This window comes from Poecilia reticulata, chromosome 18 (genome assembly GCF_904066995.2).
Source record: "Poecilia reticulata chromosome 18, P_reticulata-male-v2, whole genome shotgun sequence".
Taxonomy (NCBI): Eukaryota; Metazoa; Chordata; class Actinopteri; order Cyprinodontiformes; family Poeciliidae; genus Poecilia; species Poecilia reticulata.
Genome location: NC_088847.1, coordinates 7,904,263 through 7,929,067, shown reverse-complemented (window position 1 = coordinate 7,929,067; position 24,805 = coordinate 7,904,263). Strand labels below are relative to the sequence as shown.

Sequence of the window (24,805 nt, the reverse complement as noted above, 5' to 3'; positions counted from 1 at the left end):
AAAATAATTTACATTAAACCTCTACGTTTTTTGTTTTTCCCCAAATCAGATCAATTAGTTTTTATAACTTTTCTTATACAAAACGAGCCTTTAGAGAGGAGCCAAGCCCCTCGAAAAGAAAAACATTTTATTGTCATAAAGAATATATAGATTATACAGACATATAGGTGACATTTGGGAAAGGAAATATGCAAAAAGGGTGGGTTTCTCTTCATCTACCAAAGCAAAGTCTTTTGGTGGGAAAGGCTTTATGCTTCAGGATTGCAAAATAATTTGAGCTTTTTAAGTTAAGGAGCAACACAAACTGAAGGACCAGAAGTCAACACATCACTTTCCCGCAAGCTGCAACAATTATCTCCAGTGGTAAGTCATCAACCAGACAATCAAGGTGACTGCAAGTGTTTTTTTTTTTTTTTTGCAACAACAACGTTCCTCAGACAAGACAATCAGTGGTTTTAACTAATTACATGTTTTCTGTGAGTACTAAATATTTTGTGTTGTCTGTGGATCAGGTTCTTCAACAACCAATCTCTCTAAACCTTCCTCCTGCATATTTACCTTCAGTTCTTTTTTCTCTGTGTCTGAGCCAAATGAATGAGTGTTTAGACATAAATATGAGGTCTTAACTGGGTTTTGGCAGGAGTTTAAGAAAATCAGTTCAATTTAGCCAATGAACCTGAACAGCAAATGAACTTGGGGGTCACTGTGAAACCCACAGACAATCAAATTGAAGTCTTTTTTTTCAGCCTATTTCCAACCCTCATGGGCCCCATATGTGCATTTTAGTTTGGGGGTGTCTTGAGAGTGATGTTTTGAAACCTGTGTTTCTACATTGTAGAAAAGATAAGCAACATGTCTGCTTCTTTATTTAATACAAATACAGCACAGTTAATCAATATAAGGTGTATTGATGACACGATTGTTGAAAAAAATGGGAATGCTGGATTAGAGTTGATCAAATCAGAAGACAATGTTTTAGCTTTTTTTTAAATTACAGTTCAAAGTTATTTTCTGATGTCACTTATTACAGCTGATGATTGTATTGGGATGAATGTTGAAACATTTTGTACTCTTGAAATTGTCGACATAAAGCACTTTTAAATCCCTGGGGAGGGTACTGGATTGCCATGTCTCCTGTTGGTATTTTTCTTCTAACAATTAAAGAGCTCCTTATCATTTCCAATTACATATCAATTTAGAAATCTCATTTAGTCACGTGAATTAACTGTCTTTTGTATCTAACCTTCAACGAGTCAACAAATCTGGCAAAAAAAAAACTTTCAAAATTTAGACTTATGACTCCGTACAACACAAATGGCATCTGATACGTGACGCAAAAGAACACTCTCCACAAAGGAAACATTATTCTTCCACACTGATTAAAGAAATTAGACAGCCTCTCAGCGCTTAGGTAGAGAAACAAAAGGAAATGGAACCAATAAGAAAGAAAGACCTCAGACGCTGCTGCTTTTAATACTCACCCATTAGAGGACTGACTCCGAAGCTTTCAGCTGCTGACACACGCAGCAGGGTGTAAGAAATGAAAAGCTGGAGCTCACGGAAAATACAGAGAACTATCCGAGGTGGAAAATGACATTTAAAGGACAAGTTTCCCAGACGATGACATTTAACCTCGTGAAAAGTGTTGGAAAAGAGCCGAAAAGGGGGGCCTTACATTAGCACCCAGGATACAAGTCGTCTTTATAGAGAAGGCCAAACATCCACACCTGAAAAAAGACCGACGTGACCCGTTTGCTGAACGTCACCTGGAGAGAAGGTGACTGATGACAGAAAATGGAGAAGCTCTTTCATCCTCAAAAACACTCCCCCCCCCTCCCACACACACAACTTTATTTTGACAGGCTGTCACCAGACTGTGGTACACAACAAATACCCAGGAGTTACATATCAAACATGTCTGCCTTGGTGGAACAGAAGAAAGTAACAGGTTGTGATGCTGCTTCTGGAGTTTGTCGAATATAAACACATAAAAACCTGAGCATTTAGTGTGTGAGTTCTCTAAGACTGAACTGGCAAATCCTAGTTTGTCATATTTTTAAAAGAATCCAGAGGACTATCAGGAAATAGAGCAACTACAGCTGGAGAGATTTTTGAGTTTTTCTTTACCAGCTTTCTACATTTAGAAACTGAAATTATTTAGATTCTTCTTTGTAAAATACCTCATTCAGACCGGACAGAGAGGACTTTTAAAGAGCAACATTCAAGGATTGGAACGGATTCTAATGTTACATTTAGGAATTGGTCATTTTATCGCACGGATACGCTTTGAGCCAGGAGTTTGCAACCTTTAGAAACCAAAGAGCTGCTTTTGCCCTCAGTCCAACAAAATAAAACTTATTTAGAGGCGTAAATGTTATGTAAGCTTTTGTGAAAAGGCAACTCAAATATCTACTATGGGGGAATTTGTGGTCATTTTTAAAGAAATTTACAAAAAGAGGATTGATATTTTTTATGGGATGCAAACAAACAAAAAAACACGTAATTTCCAAAGTAATGATGGGAAAAAAATAAATATTACTGATACTTGTGTCATTCTTTTGTGGATGTTTAATACAATGTTTATTTCAAACCTGCTGAAATCCGCATTTGTTATGTCTATATTTAAAAAAAGTTGTTGTTTCTACACTTTTGTAGCTAAATGAAGAGCCATTGTGGAAGGTTTTCTGCTAACATCACCATGTATGTAGGTTTCATTGCCTCCAAAGACATGTGTTGAGGGCGGTAGTTAATTTATGCATCATAAATAGAAAAGAACATATTTTCTGTTGTAGAACAAAAACACTGTCATCATTAAAGCAGAAATGTTTTGCTTTTCAGACAGAATAGAGTAAAACATGACAGAGTTTTAACTAATAATTAACTGATCTAAAATATAAATAAATGACTCCAAAAATAGACAGAAGAATGAGCTTTCATAGACAAACATTTAGGACAATTAAAAAATGTTTTGTAAGAAAAGACTTTAAGACAGGAGAGAGAAAAGTCTCACAACTGCTGATGTGCTTTTAACGGTGGTATTTCTGAAAAGAATGCTGCCTCATTTTGTCTCAAAACTCTTTCCCAACACAAGAAAATGCTTTTGAAGTTACTGAAGTCAATCTTAAATTGGTCTTTAAAAACATACTATACCCAGTTTGTTAAAAAAAAACAAACAAAAAAAAGACCTGGAGGAAAAGCAAAAATGTCAAAACTTCTCCAATAGAGTTTTCCAAAAAACATGTCAGAGAGTTAGGGAAACTTCTAAATGTTAGAAAGGGGAAGACTTGAAGTCGTCGCTCCATGGTATTAGTGGATCTGCATCAGTCACCGGTTCTGGGTCTGGGCTTGGTGGAGGAGCACCCGGCGCAGCTGTTGAGTTCCTTCTCCTTGGTGCTGTAGTCGAAACGAGGCAGAACGATGACTCCGCCGTCGGACTCGCTTCGGGCGGCGTCACTCGACGCTTTCTCCTCCTCCGCAGACATGATCGCTTTAACCAAACACGTCATGGCGTTGTCGATGTTGGTGTCGTCCTGGAGACAGAGGTTAAAGGTCAAGAAAAGGATGGTGAAAACAGAGGAGCCATACTCAGCGAAGAATAAGTATTTGTACCCCGACTGCATATTTTGGATTTTGTGTTTTTGACTAATTTAAATATTCTAAGAAAGAAATGATGATTTTCTTTATTAAATCGATAGCTGTAGACACGCTGAAATGTGATGTCATGCGCACAAGATCCGGAAAAAAGTTGCTCGCAGATGATGAAAACCACTGCATGGTTTTAGCTGTCAAGTTGTTGACATGATGAGCTAAATCTTAAATGTATGCTTATGTATAAAAAGGTGAGCAGCGTTTTGCTATTAAAAGTGGTTGGATCAAACCAAAAGGCTATGAAGTGAAGTGCTGTTAATGTGAGTCCCTCTTCAGAGACATGAAGTAGTGTATATATTATGTCAGTCAGATCAGCAGAGGAAAATAACAGCCCACCTTAGCGGATGTTTCAAACCAGCCAACAAAGCCGTGGTCCTGGGAGAAGTTCTCCAGCTTTGGAAGTTTGGGACACAGACCGAGTTGACGTTGGTCACACTTGTTGGCTAGCAGAACAGCTGGAACGGGCTTCCCATTGCTCAGAGTGACCTATCAGAACAGAGGAGACATGAAGTGAAATTTATAATAAAAAAAAAAGAAAAAAGAACCTAACCGAGCCCTGGATCTTTAAAGGCTGCCAGTCAGTAAACGTAAGAGTCCACAAGAACCATGGATGTGATCCTGCTATCAGCAGCATTTTAAAAAGTTAGCAGCATTTAAAAAAATAAATCTTGTTTCTGCTGCCCTCAAGTGGACAGCGTAAAATACTACAGGTTAAAGGAAGACTAGCTCTCAAATGTTTCTAACATCATAAAGAGATGAAGTAGTTTTAAAAATGGCAATTTAAGATCAAAATTACCTATAACTATAAATATGTTTGACTTCCTGTGAAGGTTTTTTTCTTGATAAACTGAGTTGAAGTGAACAGCAAAGAGATTTTTGCAATTTAAACTTATTTGGTCAGCTTCAGTAGCTCTTTCCTTCAGCTTTTTCCTTGGGTGGTTTGTAAAACTTACTTTTGAGTCCAGGTCTCGTTTCCACTTGAGGACAGCCTGAAACGTGGCCAACCTGGTCATGTCGAAGACAACAAGGGCCCCCAATGCTTCTCTGTAGTACACACGGGTCATATTCCCATAGCGTTCTTGTCCTGTCAAGGAGAGACAGGGTTGACAAAAATCAGGGTCTGTTAGTGAAGATCTTCCACTGATATCAATGTAATGTCTGATATCAATATTATCAAAATCTATTGGCCTTTTTTGAGCCTTTTTTCCTCTTCTGCTATGGCTTTATACATTGATATAAAATTTGGACACTTGGGGCTCCTACATTGACATTCAGCTCACCGGTCCTTGCCGTGAGTCTATACCCTCCGAATTTGAAAGGTCAAGTTTTTATAAAGTAAAAGGTCATACAGGTCTGTCAAATAATCAGTTTATGTATGTTTAACTCTCCCCTCCTCTTGAATATAATTTTTTTTTCCAGAAGTGTCTGCATTATGGCTGTATGGTGGATGCAGATGGCAGAACTGTTGCGTCGAGGCATGGAAGTCCTGTGCTTGAATTACCGGTACACTCTAAGGTCTGCATGGAGTTTGCATGTTATCCCCGTGCATTGATGGCTTGTCAACCTGGCCAAGTTGTAAAAGTTTAGGTTAAAATGTCTTATAGAGTCACCAGTTCTTATTTTTGAAGGTTTTATTGGCTCCAGTGGCCTTTATTGGAGAGTGGTCAAACAAGAAAGTAGGCTGTGAGAAAAGAGAAAGACATGCGGCAAAGATCATTGGGCCGGACGACAGCATCAAGAACCCCTGTTCAACCACAGCACCTATAAAGCTACGAGTTCTCACTGCAGTCTCAAGTGTCAATGTCACCAATGAAAGCAAGACCATTGCAGGTTGTTTATTTAGACACAAACTTGATCTGTAACCCCAAAACAGAGGGTTAACAGAGGAGACATTTTTTCATCTCTTCACAACAAATGCCTGTTGTGGTGGTAGAGGGGAGGAGTTAAGAAGAAAATCTATTCTGAACCAGAATCCTGGAGAGTTTTGGTTAAGTGATTCAACTTTCCATGTTGTGTTTCCTCTTGTAGATTTTTCTAACAAGACAAACAAGAGGAACTGTCTTCATACTTCACTGATGTGAAATGAGGTCAAAGCCTCATTGCTACTTCCCATTTCCTTTTCCTTGTTGTTAATTCATAACCAAATTCACAACATGAATTTCTGAGCTGTCAAACTGTTTACTAGAAACTTCTTAAGGCCAGTGTTCATACAGGTAATACTCTAAGAGCCAAGGAAGTAGCTCTGTTATCTTATCTAGAGATAATGGGATGTTTTTTTTTGTTTTTTTTTTGCTCTGTTTATGAACATCACTTTTGAATTACTGCCCCTTTCAGCTTTGGTGAAGCTATGTTTAAGTGTGGCTAAAGTTTTTTCTCTAGAACAGGAACTGCTTCTACTGTTTTTCACACCACTGACTGAACCGTCGGACCTACTTATAGAACGAAGCATGCATCACTGTTGAATGTTACACGCACACGCACACACACGCACACACACACACCCCCCCCCCCCCCCACACACACACAACACACACAATGCATAAATAAGTCTTTGTCCAAGTTACTAACTTCCTCCACATGATCTTAATACAGAGGTGAATCAGCAAAAGATACACATGCACACGCACACACACACACCCATACACACACACACAGGCACCCCCCCGCCCACACTCACACGCACACACACACACACACACGCACACGCACACACACACACACACACACACACTTGACAATTATATACACACACTTTACACATGACTACACTGTGTCTGACAGCAGCTAGACAGAGCTGCTGTCAGAAAACAGTTTTAGCTGGTTTAAACTGTTTTCAGTCTTTGTGCTAAGCTAACATGCTAGCAGAAACAAATCCATCAATAATGTGAAGAAATATCAGCAGTGTTTACTTCAGTGAGAACATTGAACAATGCTGTTTTTTTGTTTATTTTTTATTTTTTTCACCTAAAAACTTCAGCTTAGCACCTCAACCAGATAGCTGCTATGTGAGGGATGCACCAAAATAAAAATTTAACCCAATATCGATATACGATGTTAATGGTGCTAATATGGTTGATAACCCATATACATATTTCTCTGTCCTTTTCACACAGAGAAAAAAAAATATCGCATTGCTGACATTAGCTGCCTTTCCATTGATCACATAAATGCACAATTTGACATTTGGAAAATTTGCTTAATGGAAACAACGCAACTTTGAAAAAAGCTTTTAAATAAAAACTTTTGGCGCTAAGATAAAGTGGTTTTTGTGACCGTATAGAAATTGGTTTAATTCTCTAAACTGCAATGGAAAGACGATTCTCATGATCAATAACCTGATGTTGCAAAGAAGAAGGCGACAGGAAGTAGTTGGAGCATGGTGGCATGGTATGTTTTATAATGACTTATCGTGTAAACAAACTTATTCGCGTGATGCAACAATTAACTATTACAGAGCACACAAATGCACTAGCTCGTCACTGCCGGTACAAAGTCTGCTTGTGTCACCTCAACTAAACGTCTTCATGCAAACGAGAGCTCCTATCTGCTAGGACCTGACTCAGCAGCCAAGCCAACAGGATATGCATGAGGGAAGACCGTTGTGAGGACAGCAGTGACACAGTTCCCAACTGTGTAATTGGCTGCAGGAGGAGGAGGCATGCTGGATTCATTATCTGAACACGGGAGGCTTTTAACATCATGTGTACTTGCAGAAATGGCGGCTCACCGCATGTTCTTGGTGCTAATGTGTCACATAATGCCTCATCACTGTTGGATGTGTCAGCAAGATTCAGCCAACCAGGGTGAGAATACAGTTAGAGCAATATGATTAGGTGTTAAAGGCAGGTATATTTTCTATGCACATAAGATCATTTAATCGCACAATCAAGCAACTATCTAATCTTTTGGTGTTATAAAAACACTGTATGACTCAAACATGACTTAAAAGAAACTTCACTTCACAACTTGATGCCTTGAAATCGGTGTCCGTCTCTTTAAGAAGCTCCTGTTCTTTCCAACACTATGCCTTCACCACGTCATCACAACAATGCTCCTCCTTGATGTCGTTTACAACCATTTGTAGGAGTGCTGGGCGATACTCTTGTTAAGGCAGATATATTGTGCTTTATATAGCTTTAGATATATTGTGTCTTTAGTTGGACTCCGAAATTATTTTATGTTTTTCTTCTATTTTTTTAAAGACCTTAATATTAGAACTTCAGACGCTTCATTGGACATTGCAATGAAAGAATCACCAGAGATATAGGGGATCGCAGGATGATAAACGACATCCAGTTTAAGAAGATGGTTTCTGGAGGCAATCCTGTAGATTATATCATTGTAATCTGGAACAATCAGCCTCTCACTCCACATTTATGGAACAGGGTAAAGAAAGCCACAATAAGTCCTGTTTAACGTTTCCAAAAAGTCATACAGGAGAAATTAATTATGTGAAAGAAAGCAGTATGGTCACACAATACCTAACCTGACGTTTTTGGCTAACACACAAGATACGCTGAAGCATAGGTACTTATCTTTTTTTATTGATGGATAGAGCTAAATTCAGGGTAATTCAGGAATAAATCTGTATCAGACGCTGCAAAAGCCTTAATTTTAGCAGAAGATCACCTTCAAGAAGAACAAGGAATGGGTCTAAATTTTAGTATCTGAGAGTACACCATATACAGATTGCCAGATCAGGTGAAAACCGGTCCCTTGTATTACGCTTTGCATAATACATAATACCTCTGTAAATGAGAGCAGGTACAGAGGACCTGCTCTTAGCTGTTGAGAAATGATTGCTTCATAGAGGCATGGACTCTGTTTATGTTTTAAATGTTGCTCATTCACTAACATTTGTCCGTGACGTACGTAATGCGCCAGTTCGACGCAATGAAGCTCACAGGAAATAGCTTCACTGCTAAAAGAGAAGTGCCGAGTTCAATTCTAAGACAGGAAGAGGTTGTGAAGTCGTCGTTCCTTCTGTTTGCTGATTGGCTCGGTAGAAAATCTATCAGAGGGAATCCAAGTCAATGGGAGAAAGCCCATTTGAATAGAGAGGAATTGCACAGGAAGGGAATGGTGCAGCAGGGACATACTGGATGAACAGCCACACACACTCACACTGAAACCTACAGGCAATCTAAAACTAAGATTTTTTGTTTTTTGGGGAAAATAACTATGCAAAAAGACTGGTTGAGGTCTGAACACAGGTACTTCAAGGCAACACTACAAAAGACTTGCAGCTGTAATAATATTTTTCTGACACTTTACAAATATGTAAGTATTGGCCTAGAGACTAATTAATATAAATATGCATCTTGCCATTTGCCAAATTCCAAAAATAATTAGTGATTTTATATGTTTTTCAGCATATCTGAGCAAGAAATGTATAGAAGAGTGGAAGAATGGGGCAGTTGACCAGAAAATGTAATAACCTGCCATTCCATTAAACATAAAATTGCGCAAATTTAAATTACCAAAATAAATGTGCTCAATGGAAACACTTTAAAACAACAAAAAACACATTATTTTATATAAAAGTTTTCATACCAGGATGAGGTGTTTTTTCCAGCAATATAGAAATACGTGTATTTAGCAAAACTGTAGTAGAAAAATTTCTAAACACACGAGTCACGTGATCAATACCCACATGTTACTACTGGCGAAAACCACGAATATGACGACAGGAAGTGGTTGGAGGCTAACTGTTTGTTTTGTTGTTGTTGTTTTTTCAGACAATATTCAGCTTCTTCGGCCAGAACTCTCACAGAACCGCATGGTTTATAAAAAAGTTGTGTGTGGAATATTTTGAATCCATAGCTCTTTTTTTTAAAATGGCCGACTGGTAGCCGCTCTCAAAGGGCTTTTGCTCCAACGCCGATGTCTCTTTTGATGCATAGACGATTATATCCATGATTGAATGATGACTGTAATAATGTAGCTGTTTAAATCCCTGCCATGACTTTTTAAATAACTTATTGAGTGAATTATGCGATTTTAATTTAATTTCTTATTTAACAGAAACACCGCAATTGCGAAATTATTAGCAGAATATTAAGTTTAAAAAAAAAATTGCACACCCTTGTCCTGAAACAATCTGTTCATGTTCCATCACGCAGCCTTATTTGGCATGTGGATCATATTGGTAAACAACTGGCAAAGTTTCAATATGTTCTTCTCTTAGTTTCCTCTCTCAAAGTCAAGAAAAGCCGCGATAGCAGATTATTTCCTGCTCATAAACAGTGTTTGCGGTATCCGTCCTGATAATGTCTGAACGTTACGTCAACACTATTGAGCGTTCAACGACCAGGAGGAGAAACCGCAGCTGATCCTTCAGGTTTATCAGCCTGTATAATCAGGTGAAACTTTTTTTTTAATTTATTATTTTTATATATATATATATATATATATACTCACCAGCGATGTCCCACAGCTGCAGCCGCACCACCGTTTTGTGATCCCAGTTGAGCACTTTGAGGGCAAAGTCCACCCCGATGGTGGCCCTGTAGTGCTGGGAGAACACCTGGTGGACGTACCGCTTTATGATTGACGTCTTACCCACACCCAGGTCGCCGATGACCAACACCTTCAGCAGGCGCTCCTGCTGCATCGCGAGAGGGACGGGATGGGGGTGATGAGTCCAATTAGAGATCCCGGCGCGAGACGATCTGAAGTCATGCATTCACTGATTATCCACTAATATTTGGGCTAGAGAAGATTCTCCCACCCTTTAGATAAATGGAAATAAAGTGTGACTATTTAGAGTTGCTATAGAGGCATTCTTGTTCATGCAGACGCAGAAAAAAATTCGCAAAGGAACAATTTTAGAGTCTTCAGAGTTGTTGTTTTTGTCCCGTTCAGCTCCTTTAAAACGTCCCAAGAAGTTAAAAGACTTCAGCCTGACTCGCGTAGCCCAGAGTTCGCGCCTCTGAGACAAGAAACGACCAGGAGGAGAGGAGTTGCTGTGCGTCGTCAGGCCTGCGGTCAGTGAGCGCTGCGCCTGCAGCTCGGTCCGCCGTTCGGCTCCGCACAGAGGGGAGGACGCTGCGGTGACAGCCGCGGCTGTCAGCGCTCTGCGCGGGGACAGCCACGCCCCCCGCCCGCGCGCGCCCTCAGATACAGCCGCAGATGTTTACATACACTTTACAAAAAGACACGTAAACATTTTTTTAAATTTAATTTTTGAGTAAAAATCTGATCAAACACTAAGAAAGTAATTTAAACTTGTTAAACGTCAGAAAAACGAGAGAGAACATTAAAAATATTTCTAATGACTTTCTAAGAAATTGAGAGGGTTACACACACACTTTGTATGTCTTTAAGCAGTTTGGGACAATAAGAACATGGCTTTACAAAGTCCTAATAGTATTTAACTTTTATAACAATCATATCTTTTACATATTTGTCAAAATTATCATGACTAGCCCTGTCATGTTAAATAATTTTGCTGGATGATAAATTGTCCCACAAGTTATTGTGATAAACGATAATATTGTTGTTTTGAGACAATTTTCATGTAATATTATGGTAATGGCGTAACAATAATGCAAGAACACATTCTCAAAGATCAATAAGGAACATTTGACACTGGAATTAGAGACATTTTAAGTTTACAAAATAAATAAACAAAACAATGCAAACAAAAAAATAAGTTAAAGGTGGGACACGTCAGGCCTTCCAGATGGACAGCAAGTCTGCATTTATCACAAAAACAGTTACAATGTGGCTTAAGGTCAAAGTCAAAGTTTCGGAGTGGCCATTGCAAAGTCCACATCTCAGGCTCAGAGAAAATTTGTGGGCAAAGTTTAAAGAGGTTCCTAAAGCAAACTGGACCCAGTTACACCAGTTCTGTCAGGAGGAATGGGCCAAAATTCCAACAAGCTATTGTGAGAAGCTTTTGTGGAAGGAAACCCGAAACATGAGGCTGATGTTTCCATCTGCACATGTAGAGTTTGGAATTTTCTAGAAAGTTACAAATAATTGTCTAAATAAGTTGTCGTTTCTCTTTGTTCTGGTACTAAACACGTAGAGATGATTTAGTAAATCTTGGTAGGGTTTAAACCGATGGACTGTCTTTTTATACAGTGTATGTGGATACCAGGTTTCAACTGCACACGTGTGAAATCGTTTTGTCGAAAGGTGTTAAGCCTATATCCTGTTTAACAGCACAATCACACCTAGGATGATGTAAAATGACAACATGAGGGCCTTCAAGGCAGCAGCTGAAGTTTCCTGTTTTTCACACAAACAAGGCAAGACATTCTGTCTGTAGAGCACCATTTGTGAACAAGCTGAGTGCTATTGTGTTTTACGTAATGTATATATCTAAGTATCCACTAAAACAAACAAAGGCTAAAATTCAAATTTAAAATACATGAGAAAATGAACTGAAAATTGTGATTATATTTGAAGTTGAAGTAGCTGGTTCATGTTTTCATTCCTGATTTGATGGTGTCAAAAGTTTCTGCACATCTCAGGCTGCACGTCTCATCTTTGGTGCCCCCAGATGTTTAGTTTTGGTATTACAAGCATTCTGGATAAATTGAAGATGCCTAATTAATTAGTTTCTAAAGAGACCTGCATAGAGACCGCTACAGTAATTTAAACTACTGCAAAAAAATTGAGGCTGTAATCATTTGATTATGTAATTTAAAAGTGTCTCAGTGGAATAAGCACAGATGTTTTAGTTTTCTACTATCTAAAACTGGGGGAGCATAAACACTGAACATCGCTAGCCCGTTAATAGAGCTTAAATATCTGCAAAAGCAGTGACACTTCACCATCCATTTTCTTTACACCCTTGTCCCTTGGTGGGGTCGGGAGGGTTGCTGGTGCCTATCTCCAGCTAACGTTCCGGGCGAGAGGCAGGGGTCACCCTGGACAGTCTGTCGCAGGGCAACACAGAGACACACAGGACAAACAACCATGAACACACACACTCACACCTAGAGACAATTTGGAGAGGCCAATTAACCTGACTGTTATGTTTTTGGACTGTGGGAGGAAACCGGAGTACCCGGAGAAAACCCACACATGCACAGGGAGAACATGCAAACTCCATGCAGAAAGACCAGGGGCTGGGAATCGAACCCAGAATCTTCTTGCTGCAAGGCCACAGCTCTACCAACTGCGCCACTGTGCAGCCCAGTGACACTTAACCTAAAAACTTAATTTGCTCTTCTGCACAGTGACTTGTTGGTGTCATTTAAATGATCTACCGATCAATCGGGATAGTTAAAGACATTTTAACTTTTTCGATTGAGGGAAGGGCTGCTGATACGGCTCTATTATTTTTGATTAAATCAAAACAGCTGAATTGTCTCTTCAAAAAGAAGAGGTGATTAAAGTCAGACAGTCCTACAGCATCTCGTACTGTTTTCCTTAACCAGATTGTCCTATTTATATATTCTTTTATTTTTCTTGTTGTCTGCAGTGCTGTCTTTTCCTTTCTGAATCACAATTGCATTGTCTGTCAACAAATTACATTTGTTGACAGACAAAGCATAAATGTGAATATTGTCATGTCTGTTAGCATTCATTTACTGTTTTGCTGTTTGGACAAATTGTTTTTAGAAAAGCACTCACTGCCTTGCAAATGTCAAAAATGATTCAAGAACTGAGAATGATCGGTTCTTTCCCGGGCGACTGGGAAAAACTGTAATATTGTTATTCATTTGTAAAAAAAAAAGAAAAAAAAAAGTGACAACAGTAAAGATTTGATTTGATGTTCAAAGAGGTGTATCACTCACAGTATTTTATTAAAAGAAAAAAAAAACAAAAGCTAAAAAGAATGATGAATGGGATTTAAACAAACAAAATAAAAGACTTCAACAAACCCAACAACAAAAAACAATCCCTTTCAAATATCATAAAATCTAGTCAACGATAAAACAAGAATGACCTTGGCTGCTTTCAGTCAAGCAGTAAAGGTCCTGGATAACAAGGTAACATGCAGAAATACTGAAAAAGGCTTCCACAAGCCTTTAAACTAAAGGTCCATTGAAATTTGTGATGAGTTTCTTAATGTACTTACATTTTTTATCAGTTAGCCGAAGAGTAAGAGCTACCTACTTACTTAACTACATAGCTAGCTAGGTAAATAGATCAGGTATTTGGGGTTTGAGGGAGGAGAAGAAGAAACTACAATTCCCAGACCGTAGTGAGTGCGCAAGACCGGCGACTATTTCCGGAAGTGCGCATCAAGGAGTGAGCGTAAAGACCGTAGTGAGTGCGCAGCTCAATTCTTAAGTACTGCCTAGATGTTTAAAAACAAATGAAAGACAGATTTCAATTAATGAGAAACGGCCACAGAAACAATTGTTTTTTTTTTTTTTTTTTTAAACCAAAAATGTTTTTAATCCTTTGCCTATGGAGAGCCATTTCAGCCAAAATTAAATAAATAAATAAATGGGTGAAATAAATAAAAAATGAGTAAAATAAATAAAAAAATGAAGAAAATGAGTGAAATAAATAAATAATTTGTTAAATAAATAATTTAGCTTTTTCATTAACCCATTTTTTCATTTATTTATTTTTCATATTATCAATTTCTCAATTTCCCTTTTTTCATTAATCTATTTTTCATTTACCCACTTTTCATTAATCTATTTTCATTTAACCATTTTTTAATTTAGCTTTTTCATTAACCCCATTTTTCATTTCTTTATTTTTCATATTATCAATTTCCCAATTTCTCTTTTCATTAATCTATTTTTATTTATCCCTTTATCCATTTACCCATTTTTCATTAATTTATTTTTCAATTAACCTCTTTTCAATTTCCCTTTTTACTAACCCAATTTTTCATTTATTTATTTTTCAGATTATCAATTTCTCTATTTCTCTTTTCATTAATCTATTTTTCATTTGTCCATTTTTATTTATCCCTTTATCTATTTACCCATTTTTCATTAATCTATTTTTAATTTAAACATTTTTTGATTTCCTTTTTCCTTTAACCCGATTTTCTATTTCCCAGTTTCATTAATCAATTTATCATATATCCCTTTTTTATTTACCCAATTTTCTTTTATCTATTTTTCATTCAACATTTGTTTGAAAAATCTTTACTTTTCCCATTTTCCAATTCCCCTTATTTATTTAGTATTTCCTTATTTTCTTATTTATCACATTCTATTTCCCCGCAAAACTTAGGAAAAAAATAAATGCAAATGAGGAGAGGCACGTCATCAGGCTACAACTTCCCCAATTGGTTGGTTAGCGTCACACCCATACTTTGCTTCAAGAAAGATGGCGACCTACTAACGGGTTATCAATAAGCTGAAGCTCATTAACTTCATTAGAAAATAGTGTTATTACTCCTGACTTTAGTTCTCGTGTGGCCGCTCAGACAGAACGTGTTTCAGTTGGCGGCTTTCATGGACTCAGAGCTTCACCGTCGGGAGTTTTTATAGTTTGAACGAAGCGGCCGCTGAAGTTGGCTTACGATTGAAGGTTCGGGACACCTTCGTAGCTACCAGCTGTGATCCAACTATAAGGAGCAACTTTACTGTACATTGTAAGTGAACTGCAATATCCAGAGGCAGCTCTATGGAGCATCGGGCTGAAAGAATGAGAGTGGAGAGCCTTGGAGATCTGCATCGGAGGCCATCTTTCAGACATGCACCGCTGCTGTCCGTCCAGGATCCTCCGGTTGTCCAGACGTTGCACGGTAAGCTACTAACGCTGATGTTTGTTTTCCAACTACAGTCATATTTAATCAATAGGGCTCAATTACGATCGTGGGAGGTTTTGAGTTGATCTCGGCAGTAGGTGACAAACTGAACGCCTCCAGGATGTTGAGACCAGCACGTCCTCTGATCCAATACATCTTATTAAGAATAAAATCAACAAAACGTGTTCAAATTAATGGCCCAACAGGTTGATTAAAGACAGTAAAAAGGTAGGAGAGGTTTAGAGTCGATCGCCTTGTTTTACCTTTGTAAACAGACAACCTGAATACAGTGACCTTTAGTGAGGGTACAGAATGGAGAATGGATAAAAGCTGAACTCCTGCTACAATCTTTGCCTCTCTTGGTTACATCCCTGAGGTGTGCCAAGTGTGGCCCACATGCATATAAAGTAAATATGACTATTAATTTAAGTATTTCTTTGTATGTATAAGTTGCCCACCTTAGTTTCCCTGTTTTTGGTCAACGTGTGCCTCAACATGTGGTTACTGTTCCTTAGAGGTGGACAGAGGACCCACAATTTATCCTCCAGGAATAACAGTAGCACTTCAACATGTTTTTACTCAAAGTAAATTATAGCTGAATAAGAAATTAAACAAGAGTAAAGAAGCATTTGGTAAAAAGTTGATCAGTACTGAGTAACTGATCAAGTTATCAATTATTTCATATCTTAAAAAAATTACACAATTAGAAGGCCCAAAATATTAAGTTCAGTGGAAATGTTGGTATTTTAAAGACAAAATGAAAAATTAGTTTAAATAATAGTGATGCCTCATAATAAAATGACTTGAGTAAAAGTAAAAAGTTCAGCATAGTAAAAGTATTCCTAAAAGTTCATTTGAGTTTCAAAAAGTTACTCAACTATATTTAAGTAAATGTAATTAGTCACTCCTAAACTCTGCCCTTCTGAGGGAACAGGAGAAGGAACTGTTAAGGAAATAAATGAATCTTATTTTGATACTAAACATTGTTTCAATTAACAAATGAATCATAACACCCAGAACATATTCTGTTATGTTTATTCAAGGGTGAAGGAACAGAATGACTGGAGATCCTGGCTGAGAGGGACCAGGCCTGACACGGCGAACAGTGAGGAGAACCGTCTGCACTGTGAGCAGCACCAGAACTCCTGATGGGTCTCCTTCAGGAAGAAGCAGAGAGAACCGTCTGCACTGTGAGCAGCACCAGAACTCCTGATGGGTCTCCTTCAGGAAGAACCAGAGAGACGGCCGACCTCCACAGAGAAGAGTTCACCCAAACATCAGAGGAAAAATGAATGCTGGTGCTCAAACAGAGCAGCCTCTTTTCTTAAACCCAACACACACAGGGTGTTGTGGCATGATTAAAAACCTGCTAACTTCAATTTAACTGAAACACAGAACATCCAGAAATGTGATGAACTTCAGCTATAGAGTGGAAATGACACAGTGAGATGAAAACATTTGTCTATATCACTCTGTTATACGGGACATTAACATTTTAAAGTGTTCCAGAGCCCCTGATACAAACGATAGCATTAGCTCATCCATCAGACATTTACTGAGGCCTGAAACATGCAGGGCAGACGACCTGAGGACTGACTGGTTAAACTATTTCACTGACGCTTCAGATTGCAGATTTCCAATTGAAGGCGTCCGTAAATGAACACAATCATTATTCAATAAACCAAGCTGTGTAAAATAACTGTTAGGGTTGCTATTAAGAACCCAATATGTCAGTTTGTTCATTTCTACGTTGTCGTACATACAAGGTACTCCACTCACTGTTTAGCTTCTTGTTGAAGAATCTTCAGTGTAATGAAACCAAAAAATAAAACAGGTCCAAAACTTTCAATCTGTATTCTATTTTTGTAGCTTTGTTCTATTAAGATTGTTTCGTTTACTTTAAGCCACAAACAAACGATCATTTTATTGTCTCTGGGACGTGAAAACATGAGATTTGATTAAATTAGAACTTCACATATTAGAAGGAACACAGATTTCATAATAATCAAACAGTTTGTTTATTCAAAACGGTAAAATACAAACGGTTAATGCATATCAATGGTATAAGAACAGACACATTTTTTTAAATGAATGTGTCACCAGTGCATGTGGCCGAGTGTTCCTGCTCCAGAAAGGTGAAGGTCTCTGGTCATCCTGAAGCTGTGAGCCCACTGGGAGTCTGAAGGGAAACACTGAGACCAGAGGCCTGCAGGATGGTCTGCATCTGAAAACATACATGATGGAAACATTAATAAATGTGCTGCGCCAAAAAGCTGTACTTTTGACCTGGTGGCGATGGAACCAGTTATGGTAGATCTGAACTTTGGTTTGATGACCTAAATATGAGAAGCTTCAGACTGACAGGAGTTGGGTTAAAGCCACATCTTGTGAAGTTGGGATATTTTTCCTCCAACAGGATCCAGAGGAATCGCAACAAACCAGAAGTTGGACTAGAATTTATTTCAATGTCATTTGTGAATGTCAGCTTCTCATTTTCAACAGTGCTTATGCATGTGGGCCACACTTGGCACACCTCAGGGATGTAACCAAGAGAGGCAAAGATTGTAGCAGGAGTTCAGCTTTTATCCATTCTCCATTCTGTACCCTCACTAAAGGTCACTGTATTCAGGTTGTCTGTTTACAAAGGTAAAACAAGGCGATCGACTCTAAACCTCTCCTACCTTTTTACTGTCTTTAATCAACCTGTTGGGCCATTAATTTGAACACGTTTTGTTGATTTTATTCTTAATAAGATGTATTGGATCAGAGGACGTGCTGGTCTCAACATCCTGGAGGCGTTCAGTTTGTCACCTATTGCCGAGATCAACGCAAACCCTCCCGCGATCGTAATTGAGCCCTATTGATTAAATATGACTGTAGTTGGAAAACAAACATCAGCGTTAGTAGCTTACCGTGCAACGTCTGGGCAACCGGAGGATCCTGGACGGACAGCAGCGGTGCATGTCTGAAAGATGGCCTCCGATGCAGATCTCCAAGGCTCTCCACTCTCATTCTTTCAGCCCGATGCTCCATAGAGCTGCCTCTGGATATTGCAGTTCACTTACAATGTACAGTAAAGTTGCTCCTTATAGTTGGATCACAGCTGGTAGCTACGAAGGTGTCCCGAACCTTCAATCGTAAGCCAACTTCAGCGGCCGCTTCGTTCAAACTATAAAAACTCCCGACCGTGAAGCTCTGAGTCCATGAGAGCCGCCAACTGAAACACGTTCTGTCTGAGCGGCCACACGAGAACTAAAGTCAGGAGTAATAACACTATTTTCTAATGAAGTTAATGAGCTTCAGCTTATTGATAACCCGTTAGTAGGTCGCCATCTTTCTTGAAGCAAAGTATGGGAGTGACGTTAACCAACCAATTGGGGAAGTTGTAGCCTGATGACGTGCCTCTCCTCATTTGCATTTATTTTTTTCCTAAGTTTTGCGGGGAAATAGAATGTGATAAATAAGAAAATAAGGAAATACTAAATAAATAAGGGGAATTGGAAAATGGGAAAAGTAAAGATTTTTCAAACAAATGTTGAATGAAAAATAGATAAAAGAAAATTGGGTAAATAAAAAAGGGATATATGATAAATTGATTAATGAAACTGGGAAATAGAAAATCGGGTTAAAGGAAAAAGGAAATCAAAAAATGTTTAAATTAAAAAATAGATTAATGAAAAATGGGTAAATAGATAAAGGGATAAATAAAAATGGACAAATGAAAAATAGATTAATGAAAAATAGATTAATGAAAAAGAGAAATAGAGAAATTGATAATCTGAAAAATAAATAAATGAAAAAATTGGGTTAGTAAAAAAGGGAAATTGAAAAGAGGTTAATTGAAAAATAAATTAATGAAAAATGGGTAAATGGATAAAGGGATAAATAAAAAATAGATTAATGAAAAAGAGAAATTGGGAAATTGATAATATGAAAAAAAGAAATGAAAAATGGGGTTAATGAAAAAGCTAAATTAAAAAATGGTTAAATGAAAAATAGATTAATGAAAAGTGGGTAAATGAAAAATAGATTAATGAAAAAAGGGAAATTGAGAAATTGATAATATGAAAAATAAATAAATGAAAAAATGGGTTAATGAAAAAGCTAAATTATTTATTTAACAAATTATTTATTTATTTCACTCATTTTCTTCATTTTTTGATTTATTTTACTCATTTTTTATTTATTTCACCCATTTATTTATTTATTTAATTTTGGCTGAAATGGCTCTCCATATTTGCCCACATTGTCTTCTGACAGTGCGTTAAACTTTGCTTAGTATAAAAGTACAAAACACGTGTAAGTTTTCTTAGGTGCTTTGTAAGGAAACTTACAAAAGCTGTGTATTTCTAGGAGTCAAATACATAACTCTATAATTCCAGGTCTATGTGAAGGTAAGCTGGGGAATTTTCCGCGAAGACGGGAATCTTTTCTACCCCCTCTTCGTCTCCGCTCCGTTCTCGTTGCGCCCGTACGCGCTTCTTTACGGTAATGGTACTGATGCGGGATGAGTCAGGCTGTATGATGCTACTGCTGCTGTGCTGCCGTCGCTCTCTGCTGCCATTTCATCTGCGCCGATTAGCTCCAAACACTCAGCAAACACAGAAGGGAGTTTTCGGGATCCCCACCACCACCTCATCATCCTCACAGCCCGCTCCCCCACGCCCCCCGCCGCCCCTCTCCCTCAGACGCTATTGACAACGGGGGGCTCAGTTTGAACCGGTCTTCCGCAGGATCCGTGTGTTTTTCAAAGAAGCTTCACCTGCTGCTCTGGATGCGCTTCTGTCTCAGCTGTCCGGCGGGGGGCCCTGACCGTAAGAAACGGAACAGCTCCGGACTCCAGCGAACCCGTGTGTGTTTGTACTTATAATACTAATAATACGGAGTCCGCAGATTATTATTATTATTTTTTTTTTTGCGGCCTGAGCGTCGAACCAGTCCGGCTTGTTGGTGCCATGGAGCTCTCATCGGCCTGGTCCTGAACAGCAACACCGGCCTAAAGCGGACCCACTTCCTGCTGCAAGTAGGGACAATTCCTCTTTTTTTAATCAACAATGTATGTTTCTATTAATGAACTTAACTTAGTAGCCATATAGTTTTAGTACTTAGTTGCTCTAAAATGACTGAAATCACCACAATACATGTGTGATTTGTTGAGCAGCTCATTAAATATGCCCTCAAAAATAATTTTCTGTGCCTAGAGATAATTCTGGCAGGTTTCAGTAGAGTAGCCCGGTCAGCTCTCCAGTCCAGCTGTCCTTTATCTGCTCCTGTTATCAATCAATCAATCAATCAATCAATCAATCAATCAATCAATCAATCAATCAATCAATCAATCAATCAATCAATCAATCAATCACATTTTATTTGTACTATAGCACATTTCAGCAGCAAGGCATTTCAAAGTGCTTTACATAATTAAAATAAAAACAGCATGTGACATTGAATAAACAGTGAGAAAGAGAAAGATTTTGAAAAAGATTAAAAAAGATATTGGATGTTGGAGATTTTGGAAGGCGTTTCTGGACCTCATCAGGAACAAGAGCTCCGGGGCCGTTCTATCCACCAGGGATTCCAGCTGCTAATGTTTGCACACTGACTGGGCCGTGCAACCCGACTCTGCTGGAGAGCAGGGCTGATGGGAGGCTTCATAAAGCTGGCCCTCTGCCCGCCTGGTGGCCTGATACAAATCAGATAGATTATGTGTCAAAATCAAAATCAAAGGAGATTATCTTTGAAAATTGAGGAAACTCACTTGATTTCATACGGAAAACACCTTTACTGTGTTGTAATAAAGGGATGGTGTTGTGCAAAAGCCATTTTTTTAGAGCTTTACATCATGTTGCAATGTTATTCCTTCATTTAAACAAAACTGGAGTGTTGCCCTGATTTGATAAATCCTGTATTCTCCCCCACTCAGCTCCTTCAGTCTAGCCAGTAGCAATTAGCAAACACCTGCTGCAACTACGCATCTGAGCTCATATAGGAGCTACTTCTGAAGTACTGGTTAGGGTTAATAAAGGAGCGTTGTGATGACTTCCTGAAGGCATTGTATCAGAAAGAGCAGGTATTTCTTAAAGACACAGAGGCCCAACTTCATGGTGTTAATTTACAAAGTCACATTTCTTTTAACCCCCCCCCCATGGTCTTAAGAGATGAAACGATAGGGACCCTAAAAGCTTTTTTACTCTGTGCATAGTCCGGCGGAGTCCGAGTGGGCTTTTACAAGGTTTTTATTTTTTTTGTGTGTGGTTTCGGGAACTGACAGTCTGACGGGAAAATTCTCCACACCCCCTCAACAACGACCGCAGCATTTTTATAAGAGCTGAAGGTAACGTAGTTATTTGATTGTGCTATAAAACAGCAGATGCCTGAAAAACACACAATACTGCCCCTTTAAGTTATACCCCTTTCTTCCATAAACCTCAACCTATTTTACTAAAATTTTATGCAGCAGATCGACACAAATCATTACAGAACTTGGAAGTAGAACGAAAATAATATGTGGTTTTCAGTACTTTTTTACTTTTACTTATAAAGCAGATTGTGAACTCATTTTACTTTACAGTTATTGCCCACTTTCTGTTGGCGTGAATAAAATCCCATAAAATGCAGGAAGAAAGCCCAAGAGTTACAAATACTTTTAGAAGACCCTGTAGATTTTGTTAAATTATAGAAACCCTCCTTCTTTATAAGAGCAATTATAAAGTAAAAATAAAGTTCATAACAACTATGAAAAGAAGAAATTTCACTAGATATTATGTTTCTTTCTGCTTTTCTATGTCAGGACAGGAAGGACACATTTCTTTCTCCCAAAGAAGATCATTGACTCAAAGTTCAGTTTGTCAGCAGCTCACATGAAGGTGAAAGTCTTCAGTTATTGATTGACCACATCAGAGATCATGACTTATGATCAATAGGTGGCAGAAAAAGCCAAGAAACAATAAAACACGTCAGCTGTTTTCTGTAAAACTCGATATATAGAAAAATCTAGAATCCAAACTTCCACCGTCTCTAACTTTGTCCCCTCAGAGCCACCGTAGCTCCTGATTTAAGGCGTTAAAAACGCTACAGACTCTGTTCTCATGGGTTTCTGTCCACCGTCTCATCCTCTGCCGCTACAATATTCAGCTGTAACCTCGTGATTTTAATGAAATCACACAGAAAAGACGACATAAGTTACAGATAAGATTACAGAGGAGGTGTGACAACGTAGACAAGCGTCCATTTGATGAACAAATCGATCAGGTAATCAATAGAAAAGGAATGCTGTGGTTGTGTTTGGTGTCTGCTGTGACTTTTATCTGCAGTCAAGTCGCAGCGGCCGCAGCCGTTTTGAACAAACAGCATCAGAAGTCTCCAAAAAGCAGTGAGAAGAGCGAGGCGCTGTGGTCTGTTGACAGCAATGTGATGAGAAAAACAACAAAGTGCATCTGAAAGCTGTAAAGTTCCTGCTGCTGACGTGTAATCTCTATAAATTACTCTCTCATAAAACCCTAGCAGCCTACAAAATTTATATTTTTTCTACTAAATAACTTTTTTTGGTACATCATAACTCAGCAACACAGTAAACTTGTGCCCGATTATCACATTAAGATTTTACATGAAAAAAAATAAATAATATTACGACTTTTTTCTGGTACCATTGCGATTTTGTCGTGAATGCTAAGGTGAGTCAGCATGGCCACCGGTGACGGTAAATAAAAGATTTTCCTATAACGACGAATTGTTTCTCGCTCATTAGCACATTTAGCAGGGAATTCACGAGGTTGATTGTCAGCGCTAAATCCCTCCTCGTGGCTCTGATTGGTTGTTTTTGGTTGGGAGTGGTGCACATCTTCTCACAGATTATCTGTCTGCCGTGACATGGTGATAGTTTTAACAAATATGTAAAAGACATATTCTTCATAAAAGTTACATACTGCAGCTTGAAGGCTTATACATACTTGTTCTCGACGCCACCAGAACTTTTTTCTTGGTGGCGTCCGGTACGGTAAATATGAAGGAGGGGGGGCTGGAGTTGGAGAGACATGAGGTGACTTCCTGGCTGTTCTGCAGTTGGGTTCTTATGAAATGTTCTAGCCAGAACTAGCTTTGTTCTGGTTCTTGCAGCTTTGGCAGGGAGAACGCATCACTCTGCTCTTCCAGAGTATCTCCATCCAGCATATTAAACTGTTTATGTCTCTCTTGTCACTCCATAGTCATTTTGTTTCTCTCGGAATGCAGTGGCGCGTTTGTCAATGATTATGTAACCAAGAGTTACCAGCCGGTCAGCCAGGACGCTGTCAGGAGTTCACTCCATCCATCATACAATGGGACGACAACTCGAGAACTATTTTCACTGCTACTTCAAAACCACACATATATTTAGTCTTAAAGTATTCATATTCATAGGTGTCTCATTTGATGAGACGCACTTCATTTGGAGAAGAAATATTTTGGTGATAGTTCATGCCACAAGATTTCATTTGTGGGGGAAATTAAAGTAAATTGTAATTGGAAATCGGAATTAGACGGTTATTTCTGATCAATATATAGCTGTTTATTAGTGTTATTACTGAGAGTTTTTGGTGTTGCTGCCTTATAATCCCCAAAATGTCAGAAGCTAAATCTGGGATTAGCGTGACATACAGTTTGTCTTGTTTCAACAAGAAACGGAGTGGAAATTAGAATTACGAATTGCTAACTCCAGCCAGTATATTAATCCAATAGCAACTCATTTCTCTTCATTTACACAGAAATAAACAATCACTATGGAAAAACTGGTGAAATTTGTTTTCAGAACGATGTCTGAAATGTTTATTACAACAAAAATGTGCATATAATTTTTCAATATATTAGTAATAATCAAAAATATGTATCTGCAATACATATTGAGGAAATATGCATTTAATGTAAAGTAGGCACTTAAACTTTTAAAGTTTTTTTTTGGCTTAAAAAAAAATCTGAAACTGCAATTTTGCAAAGACTGCATTTTGATTATTTAAAGAAATCTCAACTGCATTTAATGCATTTAATCTTTGCTAGTACCAATCAATCCTTAATTGGAATATTCCACACAGAGATTCATTAAAATGCTAACTTAAATTTACTGCACTGTATTTGTCAAAGTACAAAGAATACACTTTCTATACTTTAGGTTTGGCATTAAGACAACCTTGGTTTACCAAAAGAAAGTTATTGTAACTTTTTGAATCATTTGCTTGTCTAACAGATTTGTGTACAAGATAAATGTCGCTTTAAATATTTTTTTAAAAATGAACAAAAAATGTTATATGTTCAAATTTAGCTGGAGTGGGTACCCTGTCTGTGTTTTGCCCTGGGCCCACAAGTAGCTAGGACAACCTCTGCTGTCGTTATTCGATGCTGGTGTTGTAATAACAAACTGCGGAGTCAAACTGACATAATAAGGATATTATTGAAACTTTTGTGTTTTCTACTCTAAAAATAATTCAAAGATTCCTGTCAGCTAAACTAATA

General features: G+C 38.2%; 2 protein-coding genes and 1 long non-coding RNA gene across 3 annotated transcripts in view; 1 reads left to right on the top strand and 2 right to left on the bottom strand.

Annotated features, from left to right (window-relative positions):
• Positions 1-112: 112 nt before the first annotated feature.
• Positions 113-10,762, bottom strand: LOC103480388 (ras-related protein Rab-38). The gene is made up of 4 exons (XM_008435310.3): positions 10,069-10,762; positions 4,602-4,732; positions 3,985-4,134; positions 113-3,530 (listed from the first exon to the last, which is right to left on the bottom strand). The coding sequence occupies exons 1-4, from the start codon at positions 10,331-10,333 to the stop codon at positions 3,321-3,323; spliced, it is 756 nt and encodes a 251-aa protein (XP_008433532.2). The 5' UTR covers positions 10,334-10,762; the 3' UTR covers positions 113-3,320.
• A 6,557-nt stretch (positions 10,763-17,319) lies between these two features.
• LOC145548603 (uncharacterized) lies at positions 17,320-19,138 on the bottom strand. The gene is made up of 2 exons (XR_014084620.1): positions 18,238-19,138; positions 17,320-17,549 (listed from the first exon to the last, which is right to left on the bottom strand). It is a non-coding gene; the product is annotated as an uncharacterized LOC145548603 (long non-coding RNA).
• Positions 19,139-19,703: 565 nt separating this feature from the next.
• The window catches only part of rab39bb (RAB39B, member RAS oncogene family b), a 12,397-nt gene continuing 7,295 nt past the window's right edge, over positions 19,704-24,805 (top strand). Inside the window, exon 1 of the mRNA XM_008435309.3 lies at positions 19,704-20,348. The gene's annotated coding sequence lies outside the window, so the exon portion shown is untranslated. The remainder of the gene's footprint in view (positions 20,349-24,805) is intronic.